The following is a 24,383-nucleotide window of genomic DNA, read 5'->3' as shown; positions in this document are numbered from 1 at the left end:
GGATTCTTCCGTCCTAAGTGCAGGACTCTGCACTTGTCCTTGTTGAACCTCATCAGGTTTTTTTTGACCCAGTCCTCTAATTTGTCTAGGTCCCTCTGTATCCGATCCCTACCCTCTAGTGTATCTACCACGCCTCCTAGTTTAGTGTCATCTGCAAACTTGCTGAGAGTGCAGTCCACACCATCCTCCAGATCATTAATAAAGATATTAAACAAAACCGGCCCCAGGACTGACCCTTGGGGCACTCCGCTTGAAACCGGCTGCCAACTAGACATGGAGCCATTGATCACTACCTGTTGAGCCCGACGATCTAGCCAGCTTTCTATCCACCTTACAGTCCATTCATCCAGCCCATACCTCTTTAACTTGGCGGCAAGAATACTGTGGGAGACTGTATCAAAAGCTTTGCTAAAGTCAAGGAATAACACATCCACTGCTTTCCCCTCATCCACAGAGCCAGTTATCTCATCATAGAAGGAAATTAGGTTAGTCAGGCATGACTTCCCCTTGGTGAATCCATGCTGAAACAAGTAGACACACACACACACAAATGAGTTCTAATCTTCAGTTTCAAAAGGTAATAGAAGCTTTAATAAGCAGGTTCTGTATGTCCTTTAGGGCTAACCCAGGCTAAACAGCCGAGGACTCTTGCTTCTGCCTAGAAAACCTTGTCTGCCCCCCCCCCACACCCCTGAGTCCAAGCGCCATAGAGAGGCAGTTTCTTCTTGTTAGGGGGTTCGGGTGTTTTAATCCCTCTTCTCCTCAGAGCTGCAAATTCAGCTGACAGGAGGAATCCGCTTGTATGACTCATCTTCATGCGGGAGAGGGGGGAATAGCAGAACAATGGTCTTTTGTCCTCTTTTATGTCCTACAAATAGCCCTGTGGGGCAGGACCTAACACCTTCGGCTGGAGACCAGCACTTCACACTAGGCAGTGTCTCTCCTGTCTGGTGATTTACACGGTCACAGGGGCTCACAGTACAAATGCTCAAATCCCTGGGACACAGACATTATAAGTGAGATCCATGCAGGCAGCAACTCCCATGTGTTCAACAGAGTCTACATCCATTCTTCTAACTCTAATACCTGTTTTAACGATACTAACGCGCCGGGAAACTGGACTGGCTGCGGCTGGGTGTCGGTCAGTGTTGGGTTGCAGCCTACCAGTTACAAACTGCTTTATTTCTTGTGTTCCATTCTCTCTTATCATGCACAAACTTGCCTCAGTTTCAGGTGAGGCCCCAGTAGACATTGCAATGTTCAGAAACGGCTAGCTGTTGTCTGGCCTTGTTCCAGTTGCAGTGCTAAAAGGATTTGTCATTCTTTCACTCACCATGTTTATAATCCCAGGTTCATCTGCAGCCATGCACTTTGTGGTAGCTGTTTTGTGGCTGAAGGCTGTATGCCACACGTCTGTTTTGTCGTCCATACACCACCAGAGGGCTGTTAGTCTGGTAGACTGCTCCCTGAATATCAGCTAGGGCATGATATATAGCTGGCTTCTCCTCCTCCTCCAGAGGTCTGGCTTCTGCTACATTTACATATCTACATTTACTCCATCCAGCATAATTCACATGACCACACTGGAAGTCAAGTGGCGTCATCTCTGCAAATGTCTCAAGCTCCGTGGACTTGTTATCATCTCTTTTTGCTATGTAATCCCTCAGGAGTTGGGAGAAATCAGGGACAGAGTTTCCCTGGAACAGAAATGTATCTGAACAGTTTTTTCCTTGGGTAACGAAGGCATCCAGGAGCTGGAGGAGTAACTGGGTGCTGTTCAGTGCATTCTGTGCTTCCACTCTGTTTTCTCTGTATGCCTTTTCCGCATCTTCACATGCTTCAATGCATGGTCAAGCTTTCTCCAAGATGCGTCTCTTCACATCTGGGAGAACATCCTTGTTCATTGAATCGCCAAGTGCCATCCACTTCAAGTGATTCATTGCCTCATTCAGCAGTTTGCGGATTCTAACACCACAGATACATTCTTTTCCTCTTAGAGCATGGCTGATGACGGAAGCTACCATAGATGTTGGCTTCTACACAGATGTCTTCAAACCCACTTTCCTGCATCACACTGCCTCTATCACCCATGGCATTCGCTGCACAATACATGCCTCCCATCTCAAGGTGGTCATTGTCAAATTCATTTTGATTCCTCCATTTAATCAACTGCGCTTTGCAGTAGATCACTTCATCATACACAACATTGGACCAGTCTTGGCCCAGAAAGTGGAACATATCCCGAAAATATTTCACCCTGGTGTACGCCGAATTAACATCAGTTGTTGGTGTGGGAATCACTGGACAGTAGCCAATATTAATAAAATGTCAAAGAGCAGACGAAAAAACGTTTCTCAGATCAGTCCTTTCTACAGATAATGACAAATATTTGGATGTATTACATGGTACAAACAAGTTCATACTGTCGTGTGACTACAGACTTTTGCTGTAACCAAAGGCAAAAAGGTACAGGAAAATGCCTAAAATATATCACCTGGGGCTAAATATTTCCCCAAACACTACTATTTTGAATACATAGTTGCATTAGCAATGGTATTTAGAAGATTTTTGCCAATTTTGGTCGAAATTAAATTGTGTCTATGAGTTATGGCCATTTTTGTAATTGTTATGATTTTTTTCAGTTTGGATGCCTGATAATGTTTAAACACTATGTGATACAGAAAAACGGCACCATTTCCAGCATCTCCATTCACCAGATATGTGCCCAACATGGGAGAGCAATGACATTTTTCTAGTTGATGGGTTTCCTCTTAGTGCCCAAAATGGGTCGGAACTGGTAGTCTATTCTAGAGATGGGCCCAGGACAGATCCAACCTTTTCCTGTGTATTAAGGAGTGTTCAGAACACGGGATTTGGTTCGGACCATTATAGATACAGAAGCAAGCTACAATGATCAGATTTAAGACTGAGCCTCTCTGGAGTTCAGGGGTGTTTGGATCTGGGATTTTAGATCAATCATGTATTGAGTTGAGGGGGTCAGTCCTGATTTCAGTTTTGGTTTGGGCCCATGCTGAATTCCCCCGAGGCGAGCTGCGAGAGGTGTCGAGCTGATTGCAGTGACTCGAGCATGAGAAGCAACCTCAGAGCACACTGTTAGAAAGCAGGGCACCTATCCCAAATTGGCTGTGAGTTATATGGTTAGATTTCATCCACCAATTAGCAAGTGTAAACTCTTCCGGCACTATAACAGCAGTAACATAGAGTCACAGAAGTCTCCTTGGGTGTTCCGATCTGTCTCCACGCAGTGAGCCTGCCTTTGTGTAGATGGTCCCTTAAATCAAGAATCACAGCAATATTCAGTTTAGGCCCAGTCCCAAAGGGCCAGTAACTAATGCCAGGTCAAGTGCACATCAGATGTCACACCAAAGAGAATGCTTGTAGCCAGTCCTATAGTAAACTATGTACAGATTTATTAAATACTAGGAAAAGGAAACGAGAGCTGAAGCAAGTAGACACACACACACAAATGAGTTCTAATCTTCAGTTTCAAAAGGTAATAGAAGCTTTAATAAGCAAGTTCTGTATGTCCTTTAGGGCTAACCCAGGCTAAACAGCCGAGGACTCTTGCTTCTGCCTAGAAAATCTTGTCCGCCGCCCCACCCCTGAGTCCAAGCACCATAGAGAGGCAGTTTCTTTTTGTTAGGGGGTTCGGGGGTTTTTAATCCCTCTTCTTCTCAGAGCTGCAAATTCAGCTGACAGGAGGAATCCGCTTGCACAACTCATCTTCATGAGGGAGAGGGGGGAATAGCAGAACAATGGTCTTTTGTCCTCTTTTATGTCCCACAAATAGCCCTGTGGGGCAGGACCTAACACCTTCAGCTGGAGACCAGCACTTCACACTAGGCAGTGTCTCTCCTGTCTGGTGATTTACACGGTCACAGGGGCTCACATTACAAATGCTCGAATCCCTGAGACACAGACATTATGAGTGAGATCCATGCAGGCAGCAACTCCCATGTGTTCAATAGAGTCTAAATACTAAATCCATTCTTCTAACTCTGTTTTAACAATACTAACGCGCAGGGTAACTGGACTGGTTGCGGCTGGGTGTTGGTCAGTGTTGGGTTGAGTCATGAGGACCTTGGCACGAGTTGGCTCCTGGTCTGCCAGCGTCACAAGGGGCATTCGGCTCCCATCAGTAGCACTGGGGAGATGTATGCAGCTAAGTTGGCAGGCTACCTTTGAATGGATTATCAGAAAGGAAGGAAGGCAGGGTGTGGACATGAAAGTGGGTTCCATGCTCTGCGGAAATAAGTGGGTGACCATGGAGAGTCCCTGAGTCTGGTTATTCCCCTTGTTTTTGTGAGAGGAAACTCATGCTTTCAAACTGTGTCCCCCCAGTAATATTTACAAGGCATTGTTCTTTGTTACGCAGGATGTTTTGAAAACTGCAGTCAGACCCTCATCTCTCATGAATTGACATAATTGGATATGTACACCAGCCGAGAAGCGTGTTTGAATTGCTCACATGGTGGGACCGAGGGCGACTGTGGGAGATTCCCTCAGACAAAAATCTTTGGGGAATTCCCACACAGGGTAGCGGATTTTAGGGATGTCTGAGGCTGACTTGGGTAGCTTGGAATTTGGGATTTCTGTGCTAGCGACACTATTTTACCAGTTTTCCAGTTTCAGGTTAACAGAGTGTGTTTGGGGTCCATTCCTGGGCAAAGCTTTGGCTAATACTGTAGCAAAGAGAGCCAGGGTGAATTACACAGAAAAGATGTCTAATGTATGGAAGCTTTCCATTAGTAAACAGAACTGGCCACATGATGGCACCATTAGCCGGAGCAGCCAAGAGGATCTGCTGTTCACCCGTATGAAACAGGAGTCTATTTTTAGCGCGTAAGTCTTTAGCTTCATTTCCCCACGGAATAGAACGGTGTCTGCTCATTTATTGAGCTTTTGTTTCTTTAAAAGATCAGCAGCAGCGTAGGGACTATTCCATGTATGAAATGTAATTTTAATTCGTGGGATACATTGTGTGTGTGTGGATGTCCACCTGTCCATCTCCCCCCCCCCCAAATGGGACTGTATGCTGGGGATCAGAGAGAGGGCTTAGCAGAATGTGGGCTGCCTGGAGAGCGTCCTGGCACTGAAGAGGGCAGTTTTGTGGGGAGTGCTGAGCTTCCAGTCTCACTGGGGTTTTCCCATAATCTCTTCGCTAGTCTACATGGAAAACCCCTCGTCTAGGGGCCCTCCCAATTCATCAGCCACCTGGAGAAGGGTGCTGCATGCAAAGGGCTGCCTGGGCTCTCAGTGAAGTCACGGAAATATGCCAGTTTATGCCAGCTGAGAGTCTGGCCCAGTGTGAAGTAATCAGTGAGTGTCGTCCTTTTGAACGGGCTGAAATGCTTCAAGTCTTTGGTTTTAATGGTTTTGGTTGCTCTGGGAGGGTCTGATGCCACTTTGAGTTGGTGTGTCCTGGTCTGTGGGGAGCTTGCTTCTGATGATGAGCTCAGAGAGGTTGGGGGGTAGTTCGAAGGCCAGAAGTGGGGTTCAGGAAAGATTTATTTCAGGATGGGGTCCCCATCGAGTATGGGTCATAATTGTTTGATGATACCCTGAATGGGTTTCATTGTGGGGTGGTAGGTGACTGTGAGGGGTTCGGTCACAGAGACCCCCTTGGGACTGTCACATGATGTGCTGAAATTACCCCTGAGCCCATTTTCCCTGCCAGCCTGGGACTCCAGAACCCTGCCTTGTTGAGCCAGACACGCTAGCCTGCTGCAACACAGACCCAGGTCTGGTCCACGCCCCCAAAGCTTCAGACTTTAACCAAAAACTGCTCAGCAGGTCACCTATCTCCAGCACCCAGACAACCAGCTCCCAATGGGATCCAAACCCCAAATAAATCCGTTTTACTCTGTGTAAAGCTTATACAGGGTAAACTCATAAATTGTCCTCCCTCTGTAACACTGATAGAGAGATATGCACAGCTGTTCACCCCCCCCCCCAAGGTATTAATCACTTACTGTGGGTTCATTAATAAACAAAAGTAATTTTATTAAGTATAAAAAGTAGGATTTTAGTGGTTTCAAGTAATAACAGACGGAACAAAGTAAATCACCAAGCAAAATAAAACAAAACATGCAAGTCTAAGCCTAATACATTAAGAAACTGATTATTGGTAATATCACCTCCAGAGATGTTCCAATAAGCTTCTTTCACAGAGTAGACTCCTTCCTCGTCTGGGCCCAATCCTTTCCCCAGTACAGTCCTTGTTAGTTCCAGCTGACATCTTAGGTGAAAAGCAGGGACGCTGTCATGACTGGCCCCGCTCTTGTCCTGCTCCACCCCCTTTTATCTCTTTGGCATAAGGCAGGAATCCTTTGTCTCTCTGGGTCCCCACCCAACCTTCTAAATGGAAAAGCACCAGGTTTAAGATAGATTCCAGTATCAGATGACATGGTCACATGTCACTGTAAGACCTCATTCTTCATTACCCACAGGCTGGGCTACACCTACACAGGAAGGCTTGCAAGTAAACAGAGCCATTTACAACGGATTGTCCTTGAAAGTAAACAGAGCCATCAAGATCCTAAACCGCCATTAATGGCCCACACTTTGCATAATTACAATAGGACCTCAGAATTATACTTCGTATTTCTAGTTTCAGATACAAGAATGATACATTCATACAAATAGGATGAATATATTCAGTAGATTATAAGCTTTGTAATGATACCTTACAAGAGACCTTTTGCATAAAGCATATTCCAGTTATATCATATTCATACTTACAAACATAATTCCATAAAACATATAGTGCCAACTCGGGGTATGTGGTCAGAGGGGGGTTTATTTATTTATTGGAGGGAGGGATAGCTCAGTGGTTTGAGCATTGGCGTGCTAAACCCAGGGTTGTAAGTTCAATCCTTGAGGGGGGACACCTAGGGATCTGGGGCAAAATCAGTACTTGGTCCTGCTAGTGAAGGCAGGGGGCTGGACTTGATGACCTTTCAGGGTCCCTTCCAGTTCCATGAGATAGGTATATCTCCATTTATTTAAAATATTTATATTTCTGTATTGAAGCAAGTTCTCTTGGGGTCTTTGGGTAGCCCGTTCCATGATGGGATCTACTTGTCTGGTAGAGCATCCTTGTTTGGTGAAGGCGATTTTGAGTGTGTTAAGGTGTATATCCAGGACTTTCTCCTCAGAGTATATTCTGTGGTATCTGAGTGCCTGGCTGTAGATAACAGTTTTCTTGGTGTGTTTGGGGTAGTTACTGGATCTATGAAGGTAGGACCAGCCTGGGAGTTTAAATTCATAACTTTGCAAACCACTAAAAATCATGGACTGAACAGAGACACTGGATTTATGGTTTATTACAACAATCTGTAACCCACTAACCCTAGGGTTACCATACGTCCGGATTTTCCCGGACATGTCCGGCTTTTTGGGACTCAAATCCCCGTCCGGGGGGAAAGCCCAAAAAGCCGAACATGTCCGGGAAAATCCGGCGCCGCTGGGCCGGGGGCTGGCCCGGGGCCGGCGGTGCTGGGCGGCTGGGGGGTGCGCCGGGCCGGCGGTGCCGGGCGGCCGGGGGGTGCGCCGGGCCGCCGGGGGCCGGCGGTGCTGGGCAGCCGGGGGGTGCGCCGGGCCGCCGGGGGCCGGCGGTGCTGGGCGGCCGGGGGGTGCGCCGGGCCGGCGGTGCCGGGCGGCCGGGGGGTGCGCCGGGCCGCCGGGGGCCGGCGGTGCTGGGCGGCTGGGGGGTGCGCCGGGCCGGCGGTGCCGGGCGGCCGGGGGGTGCGCCGCGCCGCCGGGGGCCGGCGGTGCTGGGCAGCCGGGGGGTGCGCCGGGCCGCCGGGGGCCGGCGGTGCTGGGCGGCCGGGGGGTGCGCCGGGGGCCGGCGGTGCCGGGCGGTGCGCCGGGGGCCGGCAGTGCCGGGCGGCCAAGGGGTGCGCTGGGCCGCCGGGGACCAGCAGTGCCGGGCGGTGCGCCGGGCCGCCGGGGGCCGGCGGTGCTGGGCCGCCGGGGGGTGCGCCGGGCCGCCGGGGGCCGGCGGTGCTGGGCGGGCCGGGGACCGGGGGTGCTGGGCGGGCTGGGGGTGCTCGGCCGGGGACCCGGGGGCCGGGCCGGGGGTGCTCGGCCGGGGGCCCGGGGGCCGGCAGTGCTGGGCGGGCCGGGGGTGGTCGGCCGGGGGCCGGGGCCGGCACCCCAGGGCCCGAGCCGACCCAGGCTGGAGCCGCCGGGGGGGCCAGCCTGGGCCGTGCCTCCTCCCCCCACACCCCCCTTACCTGCTTCAGGCTTCCCGCGAATCAAATGTTCGCGGGAAGCAGGGGAGGGGGCGGAGACTTTGGGGTAGGGGCGGAGTTGGGGCGGGGGGCATGGGCGGGGCGGGGGCGGGGCCGGGGCCCCGTGGAGTGTCCTCCATTTGGAGGCACAAAATATGGTAACCCTAACTAACCCCCTCTTTTATCCTATGACTGCAGAGGTATTAACTGGCCACTCTACCTTGAATGGTGCCTTACCATATGTGCTAACTACTTACGCCAAACAATCTGTTCCACCTTTAGCTGTGACACTCAGAGTACCTTTCCCAGACCTGAGGAAGAGTTCTGTGTGGCTCAGAACCCTGTCTCTCTCATCAGCTAGAGTCCTCCAAGAAAAGATATCACCTCACCCAATTGTTTCTCTAAGCATTTGAAGGGTCATAGAGATGAAGGCCTTGTTTACACTGGGGATTTGCCTCGATTCCAGCCACTGGTGTAGCTGCAAAGATGCAAACCCGTACCTCTGGTAAACTATGATTTGCACACGGGTGCAGCTTACCTCTGCTTGGAACCGGAGAAGCTGCACTGCTGAGATCGGCCACTTCGCTTGTCTGCTCTAAGGGTTTGCATTAGAGCAGCTGCAGCAGTTGCTGGCCACCAACCTCAGCATAGACAAGAAATTGAGCTTCTCCCCTCCAGCTCTGAGGTGATCTCTTTGATGGACATTGGCTGGGCAGCATGTGTGGGAATCTTGCACTGCTGCTGCCCACGGCGTCCTCGTTTTGTGGGAAAACAGGATCTCAGTATTTAGTACTTTCTGTCTGGTACCTATCACCAGCACAAAATTCATTATAATTAATTAAAGGCAGTAACTCTGCAGAGAAGCTACAATTACTGCAAGCTGCACATATGTGATGTTTTCTGGCGTTTTCACCTAAGTGCAATCATTTCCTTTTGAGAAAAAGGATCCCACTTTTAGAAAACCCAGCAGAGGGACTTGCACAATACTTAGAGGGGAGACTGATCTCAGCTGTCGCTCATTTCCTGCCTCTTTCTCAGATTGAGGCCTTGCACCCGTGCGGAATGAAAGAAGAAAATTCTATTTCTGTGGGATCCTTCGCAGAATTTCTTCCCTCCTTTTCCCTCGAAAAGTCACTTGGTTTAAATACAACAGTAATGAAGTGTGAGGTGTGGGAGTTTCGCAGAATGATTAGCTCGTGCACTGTTGTTCCACATTTGTAAAGTTCATCTCTAGAAGCAGCTGCAGAAAAGTGCTGAGATCAGTGCTTGCTGATTTTGCAGTAAAGGGGCCTCTGATTTTAAGGGTTATTTAGTGGTTTAAGTGCAAATACAGAGAAAGGAACATGTACAAACAAGCAAGTATCCTAAGAAGTAAATGACATGAACTTCTTTCTATATTATTACAGAAGGGACATGCGCTATTTTGCTAATTTGATGCACCTGGACTACAAGTCAGCATTCGTCTCTTATGAAATCAAATCCAACAGGAGATTATTTTCCGGGTGGAAGATATTGGATCCATCAAACCCTCCCCGTCCCCCGATCTCTGACCACTTTGTGGCAGACCCATCACACCTAGCTCCTGAGTTCAAGTAAAGAATTCCCAGATAAAACGCTTGCTGCTCCAAGATGCCGATGACCTGGTCATTCTAACACCTATGCAAGTGGTTTCCAAAGGAATTTGTGCCTATTAAAAACATGCTTCAGGGCATGGGCTTGACATGTCAACTTGGATAAAAACAAGAATCATGCTATTTCAGAAAAAAGCCCCAAACAAGCTAACATTTGTCACAGAGTTATCAAAATGGAACATACTCCAAATTATATGTAGCAGAGTCTCGTAATGAATGCACTCTGGCCCAGGCTGCAGGCTGGAGATCAGACCAGTTCACTTATGTGGTGGGGTTGCTCAAAACAGGTATCAGTCGTATAAGAAGGTATTTAGAGTGCAGAGTCTGTGAAATGCTTGCAAGTTGCTGCATGGATTAATCTCACGTGTAATGTCTGTATTCCATGCTACCCGGCATTATGTAAAGTTTGCTTTATAACTTTGAAAATGTTTGCTCTAAACTTGTGAACTCAGATGGGAAGAGTGTTTCCCCCTGCCCGGCCAGGAGGACTGTCAAAATCAGATTGGCCATCAAGGAACATCGCACTACAAAGGATTGGTTATTGGCCCTATTGCACCTTGGAAATGCTACCTGCAAGGAAGTTTGTTCTTGGGACTTGGAAGCTGAATGAAGGAAATAAAAGACAGAGGAAAATTTTCCACCTCTTTGCTGTTTGAACTCTCCCAGGGCCAGAGACACCAAACTGAAGCCAGCGATCTCCAGTGGTTACCTTCTGGGTCTGTCCTGAACGACACTTTGAATTGACAGATCACTACAACTCTGTCACTCTTAGGATTCAGATTGAAATTCATTTGTGTGTATATGTTTGCTTGCTTTAATCTGTAAATAACTCTCCTGTCTTTTCCCTAGTTTATTACAGGATGGGCTACAGGCGTTGTCTTTGGTGTGAGATCTAAGGTACAAATTGATCCGGGGTAAATGACTGGTCTCTTGGGACTGGAAACAACCTGAATATTGTACAACTTTTGGTGTGTGTCACCATGTATTACCCAGTCCAGCTTGCCTGGGCGGTAGGACAGACTGGAGAGTCTCAGGGCATGTCTACACAGCAATGAAAGCTTGGCTCAAGCCTAACCCACCTTGCGTCCACACACCAATTGTGCTAACCTAGGGATTGGACATAGGGTCCCAGAACCCTGCAGGGCTGCCGGTCTGAACCCATGTTAAGCTGGGACGTGGGGTCCAAGCCCTATTGCTTTTCTGTGTGCACATGGCCCCAGCTTGACTCTGGTCCCAGAAGTCCTCTGGATGTATCCCAGAGTTTTTGGCGACAGAGGAGCAGCACTGAAGGCAACGGCAGGAGGTGCCATTACTGCCTAGCTGAGAGCGCTTCCTGTTTCTGTTCCTGTTCCTCCTGCGGCGCCGGCAGCTCCTGCTCCGGCTCTTCCTCGCTGCTGCGTGGAGCTTGCCCAGAGCAGGGAGCAAAGCTGACAGGTGGGAGAAGGCGGGAGCCCCCCCCCCCCCAAGCCCTGGGGATGCATGTCACTGCTCCACAGCCGGCAGCAGCCCGGCAGAGATGTGTGTGTTCATATGAGGGTCTTGACACAAAAGGCCTTGAGAAATTATGCACAAATAGGGGAATAGTCCATCAAAAAGAAAGCCTTAAATCAAGAACCGAGAGCTTTGCTCACAGACTTTGCCCCAGGAACAGGGTCTGAGCACCCAATGCCACAGACACCTCTGCAGCAGAACCGGTTCGGCTGACGCTCCGGATAGCCCAGGAAGAATGTGAGCTCCAGATACTGATAGTGGAAGTCCAGTTGAAGGAGAAGAAAGAAAACAAGACAGCCTACCAGAGACGCAAAGCCAAGGCTGAAATTGAGGCCGAAGCTCTCCGCAGATGCATGGAACATCTAGTAGCTGAGGAGAGAACTCACCCATTGCAGCTCAGAGTACTGGAGCAGCAAAAGCAGCAGCCTTAGCCACTGAGGCCTGGTCTACACTACGGGTTTAGGTCGACTTTAGCAGCGTTAAACCGAATTAAGCCTGGACACGTCCACACAACGAAGCCCTTTCTTTCGACTTAAAGGGTCCTTTAAACCGGTTTCTTTACACCACCTCTGACGAGGGGATTAGCGATAAAACCGGTCTTTGCGGGTCGGAATTGGGGTAGTGTGGACGGAATTCGGCGTTATTGGCCTCCGGGAGCTATCCCACAGTGCTTCATTGTGACCGCTCTGGACAGCACTCTCAACTCAGATGCACTGACCAGGTAGACAGGAAAAGACCCGCGAAGGTTTGAATTTCATTTCCTGTTTGCCCAGCGTGGAGAGCACAGGTGACCCCGCAGAGCTCATCAGCACAGGTAACCGTGATGGAGTCCTCCCAGGATCGCAAAAGAGCTCCAGCATGGACCGAACGGGAGGTACGAGATCTGCTCGCCATATGGGGAGATGAAGCAGTGATAGCTGAACTCCGTAGCAGTAAAAGAAATGGAAAAGTATTAGAAAAGATCTCCAAGGCCATGAAGGACCGAGGCCATAACAGGGACACACAGCAGTGCCGCGTGAAAATTAAGGAGCTACGGCAAGCTTACCACAAAGCCAGAGAAGCAAACGGAAGGTCCGGGGCAGAGCCGCAAACTTGCCGCTACTACGCGGAGCTGCATGCGATCCTAGGGGGTGCAGCCACCACTACCCCAACCGTGTGCTATGACTCTCTCACTGGAGAAAAACACAGGGAAGACGGTTCGGGGAACGAGGAAGATGATGATGGAGGTACTGTAGGTAGCTCACAGCAGCAAGGAAGCGGAGAAACCGGTTTCCCCAACAGCCAGGATATGTTTGTGACCCTGGACCTGGAACCAGTAACCCCCGAACTCACCCAAGACCCTCAGGGCACACAGGAGACCTCTGGTGAGTGTAACTTTGTAACTATTTGTAAACATTACAAAAAAAAAGCAAGCGTGTTTAATGATTACTTTGCCCTGGCAATCGCGGCCAGTACATCTACTGGAAAAGTCTGTTAACGTGTATGGGGATGGAGCGGAAATCCTCCAGGGACATCTCCAGAAAGCTCTCCTGGTTGAAATGGGGTGATTTTATTAAGGGGACATTCAGAGGCGCCCGTTCCTGCTCTTCTGACCAGAAATGTTCCCCGCTGTTAACCACGTGGTGGGGGGAGGGGTGAAGTGATCATCCCAGAGAATCGTGTGTGTGTGTGTGTGGGGGGGGTGGTTTACTTGTGTTTCTGCCGCATGTTAACCGGGAAACCGCAGCCCCCTCCTTTTACATTGAAACCCCATTTTAAATGGACAACCCAATTCATCCTTGATATGGGAAATGCGCTGCTGTTTGCAACCTTTCCCGCAGGTTAAGAAGGTTAAAAAAGCCAAAACACTGTGGCCTACGATGGCTGCCTGCAAGCCGAAATATGCGACCTTGTAATGAAAGAGTGTACCCATTGTTCTCTAAAATGTGTCTTTTTTAACCACCTCTCCCTTCTCCTCCGCCAGCTGCAAATGTTTCTCCTTCGCAGAGGCTCGTGAACATTAGAAAGAGAAAACGTCGGACGAGGGACGAGATGTTCACGGAGCTGCAGATGTCCGCCCAGGCTGATAGAGCACAGCAGAATGCGTGGAGGCAGTCAATGTCGGAGATGAGAAAAGCCCAATATGAACGAGAGGAGAGGTGGCGGGCTGAATCGCGGGAAGAACAGAGCAAGTGGCGGGCTGAAGACGATAGGTGGCGTCAGCTTGCAGACAGACGGCAAGAGGCAATGCTCCGTCTGCTGGAGCATCAAACTGATATGCTCGAGCGTATGGTTGAGTTGCAGGAAAGGCAGCAGGAGCAGAGACCGCCGCTACAGCCCCTGTGTAACCAACAGCCCTCCTCCCCAAGTTCCATAGCCTCCTCACCAAGACGCCCAAGAACACGGTGGGGGGGCCTCCGTCCACCCAGTCACTCCACCCCAGATGATCGCCCAAGCATCAGAAGGCTGGCCTTCAATAAGACTTAAAGTTTTAAAATGCAGTGTGTCCTTTTCCATCCCTCCTCCCCCACCCATCCCAGGCTACCTTGGCAATTATCCCCCTACCTCTGTAAGGAACTAATAAAGAATGCATGAATGTTAAAAAAAAATGACTTTATTGCCTCTGCAAGCGGGAGGGGAGGGTGGGGTGGGGTGGTTGGTTTACAGGGAAGTAGAGTGAACCGGGTCGGGGGGGGGGGGGTTTGGAGGGTTCATCAAGGAGAAACAAACAGAAGTTTCACACCGTAGCCTGGCCAGTCACAAAACTCGTTTTCAAAGCTTCTCTGATGCGCACCGCGCCCTGCTGTGCTCCTCTAACCGCCCTGGTGTCTGGCTGCGCGTAATCAGCGGCCAGGCGAGTTGCCTCAACCTCCCACCCCGCCATAAAGGTCTCCCCCTTACTCTCACAGATATTGTGGAGCGCACAGCAAGTAGCAATAACAATGGGGATATTCTTTTCGCTGAGGTCTGAGCGAGTCAGTAAGCTGCGCCAGCGCGCTTTTAAACGTCCAAATGCACATTCCACCACCATTCGGCACTTGCTCAGCCTGTAGTTGAACAGGTCCTGACTCCTGTCCAGGCTACCTGTGTACGGCTTCATGAGCCATAGCATTAAGGGGTAGGCTGGGTCCCCAAGGATAACGATAGGCATTTCAACATCCCCAACGGTTATTTTCTGGTCCGGGAAGAAAGTCCCTTCCTCCAGCTTTCGAAACAGAGCAGAGTTCCTGAAGACGCGAGCATCATGTACCTTTCCCGGCCATCCCACGTTGATGTTGGTGAAACGTCCCTTGTGATCCACCAGGGCTTGCAGCAGCATTGAAAAGTACCCCTTGCGGTTTACGTAGTCGGTGGCTTGGTGCTCCGGTGACAAGATAGGGATATGGGTTCCGTCTATGGCCCTGCCACAGTTTGGGAATCCCATTTCAGCAAAACCATCCACTATTGACTGCACGTTGCCCAGAGTCACTACCCTTGCTATCACCAGGTCTTTCATTGCCCTGGCAAATTGGATCACAGCAGCCCCCACCGTAGATTTGCCCACTCCAAATTGATTCCCGACTGACCGGTAGCTGTCTGGCGTTGCAAGCTTCCACAGGGCTATCGCCACTCGCTTCTCAACTGTGAGGGCTGCTCTCATCTTGGTATCCTGGCGTTTCAGGGCAGGGGACAGCAAGTCACAAAGTTCCATGAAAGTGCCCTTACGCATGCGAAAGTTTCGCAGCCACTGGGAATCGTCCCATACCTGCAGCACGATGCGGTCCCACCAGTCTGTGCTTGTTTCCCGGGCCCAGAATCGGCGTTCCACGGCATCAACCTGCCCCAGTGACACCATGATTTCCACATTGCTGGTGCCTGTGCCTTGTGAGAGGTCTATGTCCATGTCAATTTCCTCATCACTCTCGTCGCCGCGCTGCAATCGCCTCCTCGCCTGGTCCGGGTTTCGCCTTGGCATGTCCTGGCTCTGCATATACTCCAGGACAATGCGCGTGGTGTTCATAGTGCTCATAATTGCCGCGGTGATCTGAGCGGGCTCCATGATCCCAGTGCTAGCTATGGCGCCTGGTCAGAAAAAAGGCGCGAAAGTAGTATCTGATGGACCAGGAGAAGGAGGGAGGGCGGGAGGGAGGGAGGGCCGAGTGACGACATGGCGTACAGGTACAGGAACAGGGAGAAACACAAACAACTGTCACACAGAATGGTCCCCCCAAAGATTAAACTGAAAACCCTGGGCTTAGCAGGCCATTGATTTCACGGAGGAAGGGGAAGCATATGAATACAGAACAAATCTATTTTTTACATCTTAAGCTGGCAGCCGACGGTGCAGCATGAGTGATAGCCTCTCCAGTACGACGATGACGGTTACCAATCATAAAATACCATCATCTGCCAAAAGGCAAGGGGCTGCTGCTGTGTAGCAATGCAGCCCCACGTCTGCCAGCCCCACGTCCGCCAGCACCCAGCATCGCCCTCGGCCTCTTCTGGGTGCTTAGCAGACAATACTGGGCAATTGGCAGAAAATAGTATATTACAACTGGTAGCCATCATCATCGAAACAGTAGCATGTCTGCCCAGGTGGCCATGATTGACAGCCATACCAGTATGACGACGATGGATACCAGTCATAATATACCATCGCCTGGCAAGGGGCTGGTGCAATGCAGCCCTACGGCTGCCAGCCCCATGGCTATCACTCATGCTACACCGTCTACCGCCAAAAGGCAGTTAGCAGCTGCTGCTGTGTAGCAATGCAGTCCCACGTCTGCCAGCACCCAGAGGACATATGGTGACGGTGAGCTCAGCTGAGCTGAGCGGGCTCCATGCTTGCCGTGGTATGTTGTCTGCACAGGTAACCCAGGTAAAAAGGCGCGAATCTATTGTCTGCCGTTGCTGTGACGAGGGGGGAGGGGCCTGACGACATGTACCCAGAACCGCCTGCGACACTGTTTTGCATCATCCGGGCATTGGGATCTCAACCCAGAATTCAAAGAAAAGGCGCGAACCGCTTCTCGGCTCTCTGAGCTGTGGCGCAAACGTAGTATCTGACGGACTAGGGGAAGGAGGGAGGGGGGCCGAGTGACGACATGGCGTACAGGCACAGGGAATTAAAATAAAGAACGGTGGCTGTGCATCAGGGAGAGACACAAACAACTGTCACAGACTGGTCCCCCCCAAAGATTAAACTGAAAACCCTGGGTTTAGCAGGCCGTTGATTTGACGGAGGGAGGGGGAAGCAAATGAATACAGAGCAAATCTATTTTTTACATCTTAAGACGACGGTGCAGCGTGACTGATAGCCCTCGGCATCTTTCTGGGTGCTTGGCAGCAAATACGGGGCGGTGTATGACGATGGTCTTCAGGCCTATTGCACAATCGGCTGCTCGGGGAAGACTCTGCTAACGTGCGATGACCCGACTTGTAATAGGACGGCTAATAGTCGTAATACACCATTTACTGCCAAAAGGCAAGCCCCACGGCTGCCAGCACCCAGATCGCCGATGAAGGCTACCAGTCTACTGCACCGTCTACCGCCAAAAGGCAGTTAGCAGCTGCTGCTGTGTAGCAATGCAGTCCCACGTCTGCCGGCACCCAGAGGACATATGGTGACGGTGAGCTCAGCTGAGCGGGCTCCATGTTGTCTGCACAGGTAACCCAGGTAACCCAGGTAAAGAGGCGCGAATCTATTGTCTGCCGTTGCTGTGACAGGGGAGGGAGGGGCCTGACGACATGTACCCAGAACCGCCCACGACACTGTTTTGCATCATCCGGGCATTGGGATCTCAACCCAGAATTCCAAGGGGCGGCGGAGACTGCGGGAACTGTGGGATAGCTGTGGGATAGCTACCCATAGTGCAATGCTCCGGAAGTCGACGCTAGCCTTGTACTGTGGACGCGGTCCGCAGACTAGAGCACCTAGAGCATTTTATTGTGTGGACACACACAATCGGCTGTATACAACCGATTTCAATAAAACCGGCTTCTATAAATTCGAACTAATTTCGTAATGTAGACGTACCCTGAGTCCAACTCCCCAAGGCACCAGGGAGTTTAGCAAGAGACTGGCTGCATAGGAATGTTTCTGTCCACCTTTGAGAGCCTGTGTAGGATCCAGAAGATTCCAGAGGAGAAGTGGATGTTTAGCCTCCTGACCAGATTAACTGGGAACGTGAGACAAGTTTTTAATGTTATGGAGGAGAGTGATGCCAAGGTGTATAAGAAGTTTAAAGAAAATGTACTGAACACAGGCACCGACTTTTCAAAGTGCCAGAGGGTGCTCGACCCCTCGCTCTACCCCAGGCCTTGTCCCCACTGCAACCTTCCTCCAATGCCCCACCTAGGCCCCACCTCTTCCCATCCCTGCTCCGCCCCTTCCTCTAATGCCCCACCTCTTCCCATCACTGCCCCACCCCACCCCGCCTCTTCCTGTCCCCCCCCAGGAGGTGCTGGGGGGGAGGTGTGCGGGAGAGCTGATGGGGGGCTGCCGGTGGGTGCTCAGCACCCACCATTTCCCCCCCTTGGGTGATCCAGCCCCAGAGCACCCACGGAGTCGGCGCCGATGGTACTGAAAAGGATTAAGATTACCCGAGTCCCGTCAACTGAAATACAGAAATCTTAAAAGGTTTGACAACGTCCTTCATGTCAAATATGTGCAGGAAATGTGTAATGCTATGAAAACATGGCTAAGAGGGGCAGGGGCTGAAGGTAACAATGAACAACGGTTTGATCTGTTGGCACATGCACCGTTGTTGTGGACAGTCACTGATGAGGTAAAAGTGGCCCTCTGTGAGCAAACACCTTCCCCAGTTTTGGAGGCCGCAGAAATTGCTGATGAATCAAGGGCTCATGGGGGGCACAGACCCCAGGGGGAGGGAAATCCTCTTGTTCCCCAGGTTAGGAAGAAGGAGGGGGTCTAGGAATAAACCTAATCCCAACTTTCTTAAACAACCGCAAGGGAGCCTGGATTTTAAAGCCCCTTGCCCTAAGGGAAGGCAGGCGGTCTGCACTCACTGTTGAGCACCTAGCCATATCAAACCAAATTGCTCCAAACTTAAGGTCACCCCACAATCTGTACCCCCCCCCCCATGAGTGCCAATGCTCCCACTGTGATCCCAGAGGAAATTGTAGAGGAGGATGGACAATGGCTTCGTACACAATATTGGGACTGAGTCTTGGGAAGGTAGTGAAGGATTGAAGAGTGCTCGAGTGACTAGCACTCAATGTACAGGCTGGAGCGATGCGGCATCGCAAGTCGCTTTGGCTAAGGAAAGTTTGGGAAGGGAAGAGGACAGACTTCCTGGCAAAAGTCTAAATATTCTAGCTTTGGATGAATTTTCTGTGACCGTGCCCCTGGCTAAAGTCTACCCGGAGTGGGCGGATTTTAAGGGGCTGTTGATCGTAGGCATCAGAAATTTGCTGCCCACTGATATTTTAATGGGTAATAACATTTTCGCCAGGTCTAAGCAGCCTAATATCATAACATGCCACCAGAGAGAGTATGGCTCTGATGCACCTGCTTTGGCTGTGGACAGCAGGGAAAGCTGCAAAGGGGGGGTGGGAGGGGGAAGGGCTTCAACCCTTTGTCTGTTGAGAGCGGTAGCTTGGCTTCGGAGGAGGAATTTGTGGCTTTTTCTGCAGTGCCAGAGTCTGCGCTAACCGTAGGTGAGGCTATTGTCGTACTTTGGGAGTTCACCTTTAATACTGGGTTGGTGAAATCTAATTATACCACTATAATACCACAGGTTGGAGTATCGGATCTGCTTTCTGACAATTTTCCCTGAAGTCATGGTCATGACTCACTCCAGGCAGCATGACCAAGGGAAACAAGATTTGGTTCTAAGAATGACCAAGCTCAGTTTTTGCAGAACTGCAGTCAGAGTTCTCCAAACTCCAGGGAAAGGGTGAATTCCACATCTTCATGGGCAGGTTTAAATTCCGCAGCTCTGTCCAAGGCTGTCAGTTCATTCCAGCCATCCAGGGAAACAGTCCAGGTCCAGAGCTCTCCAGCCGAGGAGAAACCTCCCAGAATCATGAACAGCCTGACCACAGCGCTTCTGGTGATTTTCCTGCTAGGGCTTTCCCTTCAGCGCATCCATGCAGGTCAGTGGGAACCTCCGACATTGCCGGGCCTTTTCAGCAAAGAGCTGTGAGGAGTGGGGGGAGGTGCCGTTGGGGTTGTGGTGAGAGAGGAGGGCCAGATTCGATAGCCCATTCTGTCTGCTTTGTGATGCAAAGAGCCCAGAAAATGGCCAGATCTCCCCAGTGGGTGTTGTAATGGCCTACAGGCCTCTTATGCCACCCTTCCTGCAGCCCCAGTGTAGGGACGAAGGAGGGGCATGTCAGGGGCATTCAGCATCATGGGTAGTAAAACATGCTGGGTAAACACCTTCTACCAGGGAAGTTGACTTTGGCACTCCCTCACCAGCTGTTTTGGGGCTCCTTCTGTCTAGGAAGATGCTGTATAGTTGCAAGTCATCATTATGGTCTTTGAACGGAATTTGTAGTACGGGCTCTTTTCCGTCTACATCAAGGTGGGGACACTAGAGAGATGTAATGTTTGTGAAATTGTTTCTCATTTGGTTTCCTTTCTCCCAAAAGCTCCACAAGGTATCCTGGAAGACACAACCTGCTGCACTGGCGTCACTAAGGCACCCATTCGTTTTGCTAACCTGAGGAGTTTCTACTGGACCTCTCCGGGGTGTAGGAACCCTGCTGTGGTGTAAGTAGCCTTCAGTCAGTCAGGCCTCGCTTTAGGGTGAACAGAGGCTAGGATAGGTGTGTGTCAGGGACATGCAGTTCGTGCCAGTGTTAGGGGGAAGGATCCCATACTGTGGTCACTTAGCCAGGAAACTGCCCTATTCACTAAGTCAGGAGAAGCCTGAGTCTGATCTCACACTGGTTTTGCAGCCGTATGGCTCCAACGGAGTTGCTCCTCATTTACCTTGATTAATTTCAGCAGAGTCGTTCTGACTTGACACTGGGGTGGCTGAGAGGAGAATCAGGCCCCAAGTGTAAATCAAATAATTATCTTATTAATTGTACCTTCAAAATGCAAATGTGTGGAACATATTTCCAGGGCGGGTATTGATTCATTCTTACACGACAGAGAAAAGGAGGGAGCTGATGGGCTGATGACCATTCTGACCATGTGGCTAAGCAGGGTAACTGCTCAGGTCAAGACTCACTAGTTCCCAGAAGGAAACGGGACTTGATGGGAATGACATTACTTTCCAGGCAGTGCAGCGCTGTAGACACTTGTGCTTCTCAGCTGGGTGCCTCATGCATTGTGATATACGCTGAGCCCTGGAGGCATCTGATATGCCCACCCCTGGCTTTATCTGCCCTTCCTCTATCAGAAAGACACTGTTTAACTAGCAGTGCACTAAGGACAGTTACATGAAAGCTTTACATAAAACAGAGCAGGGAATTCAAGCCAGGTTATCTCCCGAATCGCCCCCCCATCCTCCGTGTCTGTTTTTAAGGCACCATCCCAGTACACGGGGCTGTGCAGTAGGGGATGTGACATGCTTTTGCCCTGAGGCTCTTCAGAGGTGTTAAAAGGCACAGCAGAGACACTCCCGACCCAACCAGCACAGAGTAAACAAAAAGGGGGCATGATCATCATAGCTGGGCCCAATTCGACAGCAGCAGCATTTCCATAAGGAGCTATAGATTCTTCTTTATTCTGGCTTCCTGATAAGGGGGACATGTCAGATCAGACTGAAGGGCTTGAGGAGTAGAACTGAGGTGCTGACCCCTTATGGTCATTGGAGAGCTCATGGCCCTTTTTGCAAGATAAGGGTGTTAACCACTGCACCCCAGACAGGCTTCAATCTGACTTATTCCGTTCAGCCTGCCTAAACCAACCGGGTAATTTCACTCAGCCATAAAGGACCCAATTCTCCTTTCACATACACATGACCCCACAGATTTCAATGGAGTTACTCTTGACTTACACCAGTGTCTGTGAGAGGAGACTCAGCCCCTAAGATGGCGCTTTCCTTCCTTTCCTGAACAGCCGTGTGCTGAACACTGCTGCTGCAATCCAGTCATGGGAGCGTATTTGTATGTGATGAAGCATGTTGGGATAGGAGGTGCTGCATGAGCTAGAGCCTGTTATAACTAAGAAGTTGTCAAAGCATTGCCTGCTGGTTTGGGATGAGGAAACACTGCACTAGCTGTGGGCAGATCCCGTAACCTTTCTCTGCCTCAGTTTACCCATCTGTAACTACAGTACTTCACGGGTAGCATGAAGTCTGCTTTGAAATATTTGGGTGAAAGGAGTTATAAAAATACAAAGTATTTTAATGTTACCGCCTAGCAGCCAGGGAAATTCTCCTCCTTCAGTCCTCTGCAGACACTAGCCAGCTCACAGCAGTTTAGTGTACCAGGTACATGAGGCAAAAGACACCCCCCCGCGCTGCCTCATATCAGTATGCCAGGAGCAGCACCAATACTACAGCAGCGGCTGGCAGCAAAGCAGTAAAACCGATTTATTCAGCCCCTAGTTTCCTTTCTGGGGTATTCATTGAATTTCTGGGGAGTCACACTCTCCCTGACGTCTGCACAACCCTTTCTAAAGCTGACTCCAGGGTATGACACTGTCCGATCTCGCTCACCAGTTAATAACCGAGCTCCCTAATGTTTCCACATTGCAGGTTTGTGACTGTCCAAAACAGGGAAGTCTGTGCTGCTCCGGAGGCCAAGTGGGTACAAGCTGCAATCCGGCACCTGAGTAAAAAGAAGTAACTTAGCACAGCTGCCCTTAGCAGGGCTGTCCTCCCAGGGGCCTGCTGGCCTTGCTCTATTTATGTAAAAAACCCGTGACCGTTAAATTTATTAAATCTTTATTTTTTTGGAACCAGTTGTGTCATGTGTTGTTGTGCGTCTCTGCGTACGGAGAGCGCTGACCAATAGCTTTCAGCCCCAGGTTTGTCCTCACTGAGGGATTGTTACAATTGGATGGGTCATGTGACCTCTGGGGTCTGTAAGACATTGAGAGGAAATGTTCAGTTGCCCCTTAGTCCTGGTGCGAACTGCTGGGTCCCCAGCCCTGGAGACGGCGCGGCAGTCTCTACAGCACTCGTACACAGGGTGACCAGGGGACCGGGTTTGGACCGGAACACCTGGTCAAAAAGGGATCTTGGCGGTTCCGGTCAGCACCACTGACCGGACCCTTGACTGTCCGGTTCGCCGCGCCGCACAGCAGGCTCCCTGCCAGCCGCCACGTGGCTCCCGGGTCGGGAGGAAGCCGGCATGTCCGGCTCCCAGCCTTAGGGGCTGCCGGGGAGGGGTCCGCGTGCTGCCCCGCCCCCTGCCTGCAGACGCAGCTCCCATTGGCTGGGTCAGGGGAGGGGAGGAACTAGCACAACCGCCACTCGCGAGCGTTCAGCAGGCGGCTGTTGAGGGGTCACGTGGCTCGCGCCTCTCCCGCTGCTGCCCGGCCCCGTCTCCTCGCACGGGGCCTGGGCCTGGGCTCCAGCTGAGCGTGTGCCCTGCGGCCAACCGCCATCTGTCTGTCACCCCATCGCCGGCACCCAGGGGTTGGAGGGGTGTGTATCCCCGTCTCTGCGTGCTGGGAATGGGGCTGCACCCCCCTCCCCCGCACTGCACCCCCATACCCCTCACTGCATCCCTCCCGGTCCCAACCCCCCCCGCACCTCCATCTCCCGCACTGCCTCCCTCCCCGTCCCAACCCCCCCGCACTGCCTCCCTCCCTGTCCCAGCCCCCCCCGCACCTCCATCCCCCTCACTGCATCCCTCCTGGTCCCAACCCCCCTGCACCCCATCCCCCTCACTGCATCCCTCCCGGTCCCAACCCTTCCCGCACCCCCATCCCCCTCACTGCATCCCTCCCGGTCCCAACCCCCCCGCACCTCCATCCCCCACACTGCCTCCCTCCCGGTCCCAACCCCCCCAGCACCTCCATCCCCCGCACTGCCTCCCTCCCCATCCCAACCCCTCCCACACCTCCATCCCCCTCACTGCCTCCCTCCCTGTCCCAACCCCCCCCCCGCACCTCCATCACCCGCACTGCCTCCCTCCACGTCCCAACCCCCCCCGCACCTCCATCCCCCTCACTGCATCCCTCCTGGTCCCAACCCCCCTGCACCCCATCCCCTTCACTGCCTCCCTCCCCGTCCCAACCCCCCCCCGCACCTCCATCCCCCGCACTGCCTCCCTCCCGGTCCCAACCCCCCTGCATCTTCATCCCCCTCACTGCCTCCCTCCCCGTCCCAACCCCCCCCGCACCTCCATCCCCCTCACTGCATCCCTCCTGGTCCCAACCCCCCTACACCCCATTCCCCTCACTGCATCCCTCCCGGTCCCAACCCCTCCCGCACCCCCATCCCCCTCACTGCATCCCTCCCGGTCCCAACCCCCCCGCACCTCCATCACCTGCACTGCCTCCCTCCCCGTCCCAACCCCCCCCGCACCTCCATCCCCCTCACTGCCTCCCTCCCCTCCCAACCCCCCCCCGCACCTCCATCCCCCGCACTGCCTCCCTCCCGGTCCCAACCCCCCCGCATCTTCATCCCCCTCACTGCCTCCCTCCCCGTCCCAACCCCCCCCGCACCTCCATCCCCCTCACTGCATCCCTCCTGGTCCCAACCCCCCTGCACCCCATCCCCCTCACTGCATCCCTCCCGGTCCCAACCCCCCCGCACCTCCATCACCCGCACTGCCTCCCTCCCCGTCCCAACCCCCCCCCGCACCTCCATCCCCCTCACTGCATCCCTCCCGGTCCCAACCCCCCCTGCACCTCCATCCCCCGCACTGCCTCCCTCCCCATCCCAACCCCTCCCACACCTCCATCCCCCTCACTGCATCCCTCCTGGTCCCAACCCCCCCGCACCCCCATCGCCCCTCACTGCATCCCTCCCCGTCCCAACCCCCCCCGCACCCCAACCCCCTCACTGCATCCCTCCCCCATCCCATCCCATCCTGCTCCCATCCCCCGTCACTGCATCCCTCCTTGCCCTCCCAACTACTCTCTCCCCATCCTAACCCCCCTGCTCCCCCATCTCCC

General features: G+C 52.1%; 2 protein-coding genes across 7 annotated transcripts in view; both read left to right on the top strand.

Annotated features, from left to right (window-relative positions):
• LOC103307532 (uncharacterized) overlaps nucleotides 1–13,965 on the top strand; it is a 29,902-nt gene extending 15,937 nt beyond the window's left edge. For 3 of the 6 annotated variants that reach the window (XM_065566932.1, XM_065566931.1, XM_065566928.1), the window contains 2 exons: nucleotides 10,736–12,741; nucleotides 13,341–13,965. In XM_065566932.1, the coding sequence (XP_065423004.1) occupies nucleotides 12,201–12,741; nucleotides 13,341–13,843 (1,044 nt within the window). In that variant the 5' untranslated portion in view covers nucleotides 10,736–12,200 and the 3' untranslated portion in view covers nucleotides 13,844–13,965. Of the gene's footprint in view, nucleotides 1–1,810; nucleotides 12,742–13,340 lie in introns of those variants that run through there. The other 3 variants (XM_065566929.1, XM_065566927.1, XM_065566930.1) reach the window with 2 other exon arrangements.
• Nucleotides 1–22,190, top strand: part of LOC135975589 (C-C motif chemokine 22-like) — a 34,275-nt gene extending 12,085 nt beyond the window's left edge. Inside the window, exons 2-3 of the mRNA XM_065566933.1 lie at nucleotides 19,952–20,072; nucleotides 22,012–22,190. Coding sequence (XP_065423005.1) covers nucleotides 19,952–20,072; nucleotides 22,012–22,102 — 212 coding nt within the window. The 3' untranslated portion in view covers nucleotides 22,103–22,190. The remainder of the gene's footprint in view (nucleotides 1–19,951; nucleotides 20,073–22,011) is intronic.
• The last annotated feature ends 2,193 nt before the right edge of the window (nucleotides 22,191–24,383 follow it).

The sequence above is a fragment of the Chrysemys picta genome, chromosome 14, assembly GCF_011386835.1.
Source record: "Chrysemys picta bellii isolate R12L10 chromosome 14, ASM1138683v2, whole genome shotgun sequence".
In the NCBI taxonomy this organism is placed as follows: Eukaryota; Metazoa; Chordata; order Testudines; family Emydidae; genus Chrysemys; species Chrysemys picta.
Note: the sequence above shows the minus strand (reverse complement) of the source record. Positions and strands in the feature narration are given on the sequence as shown.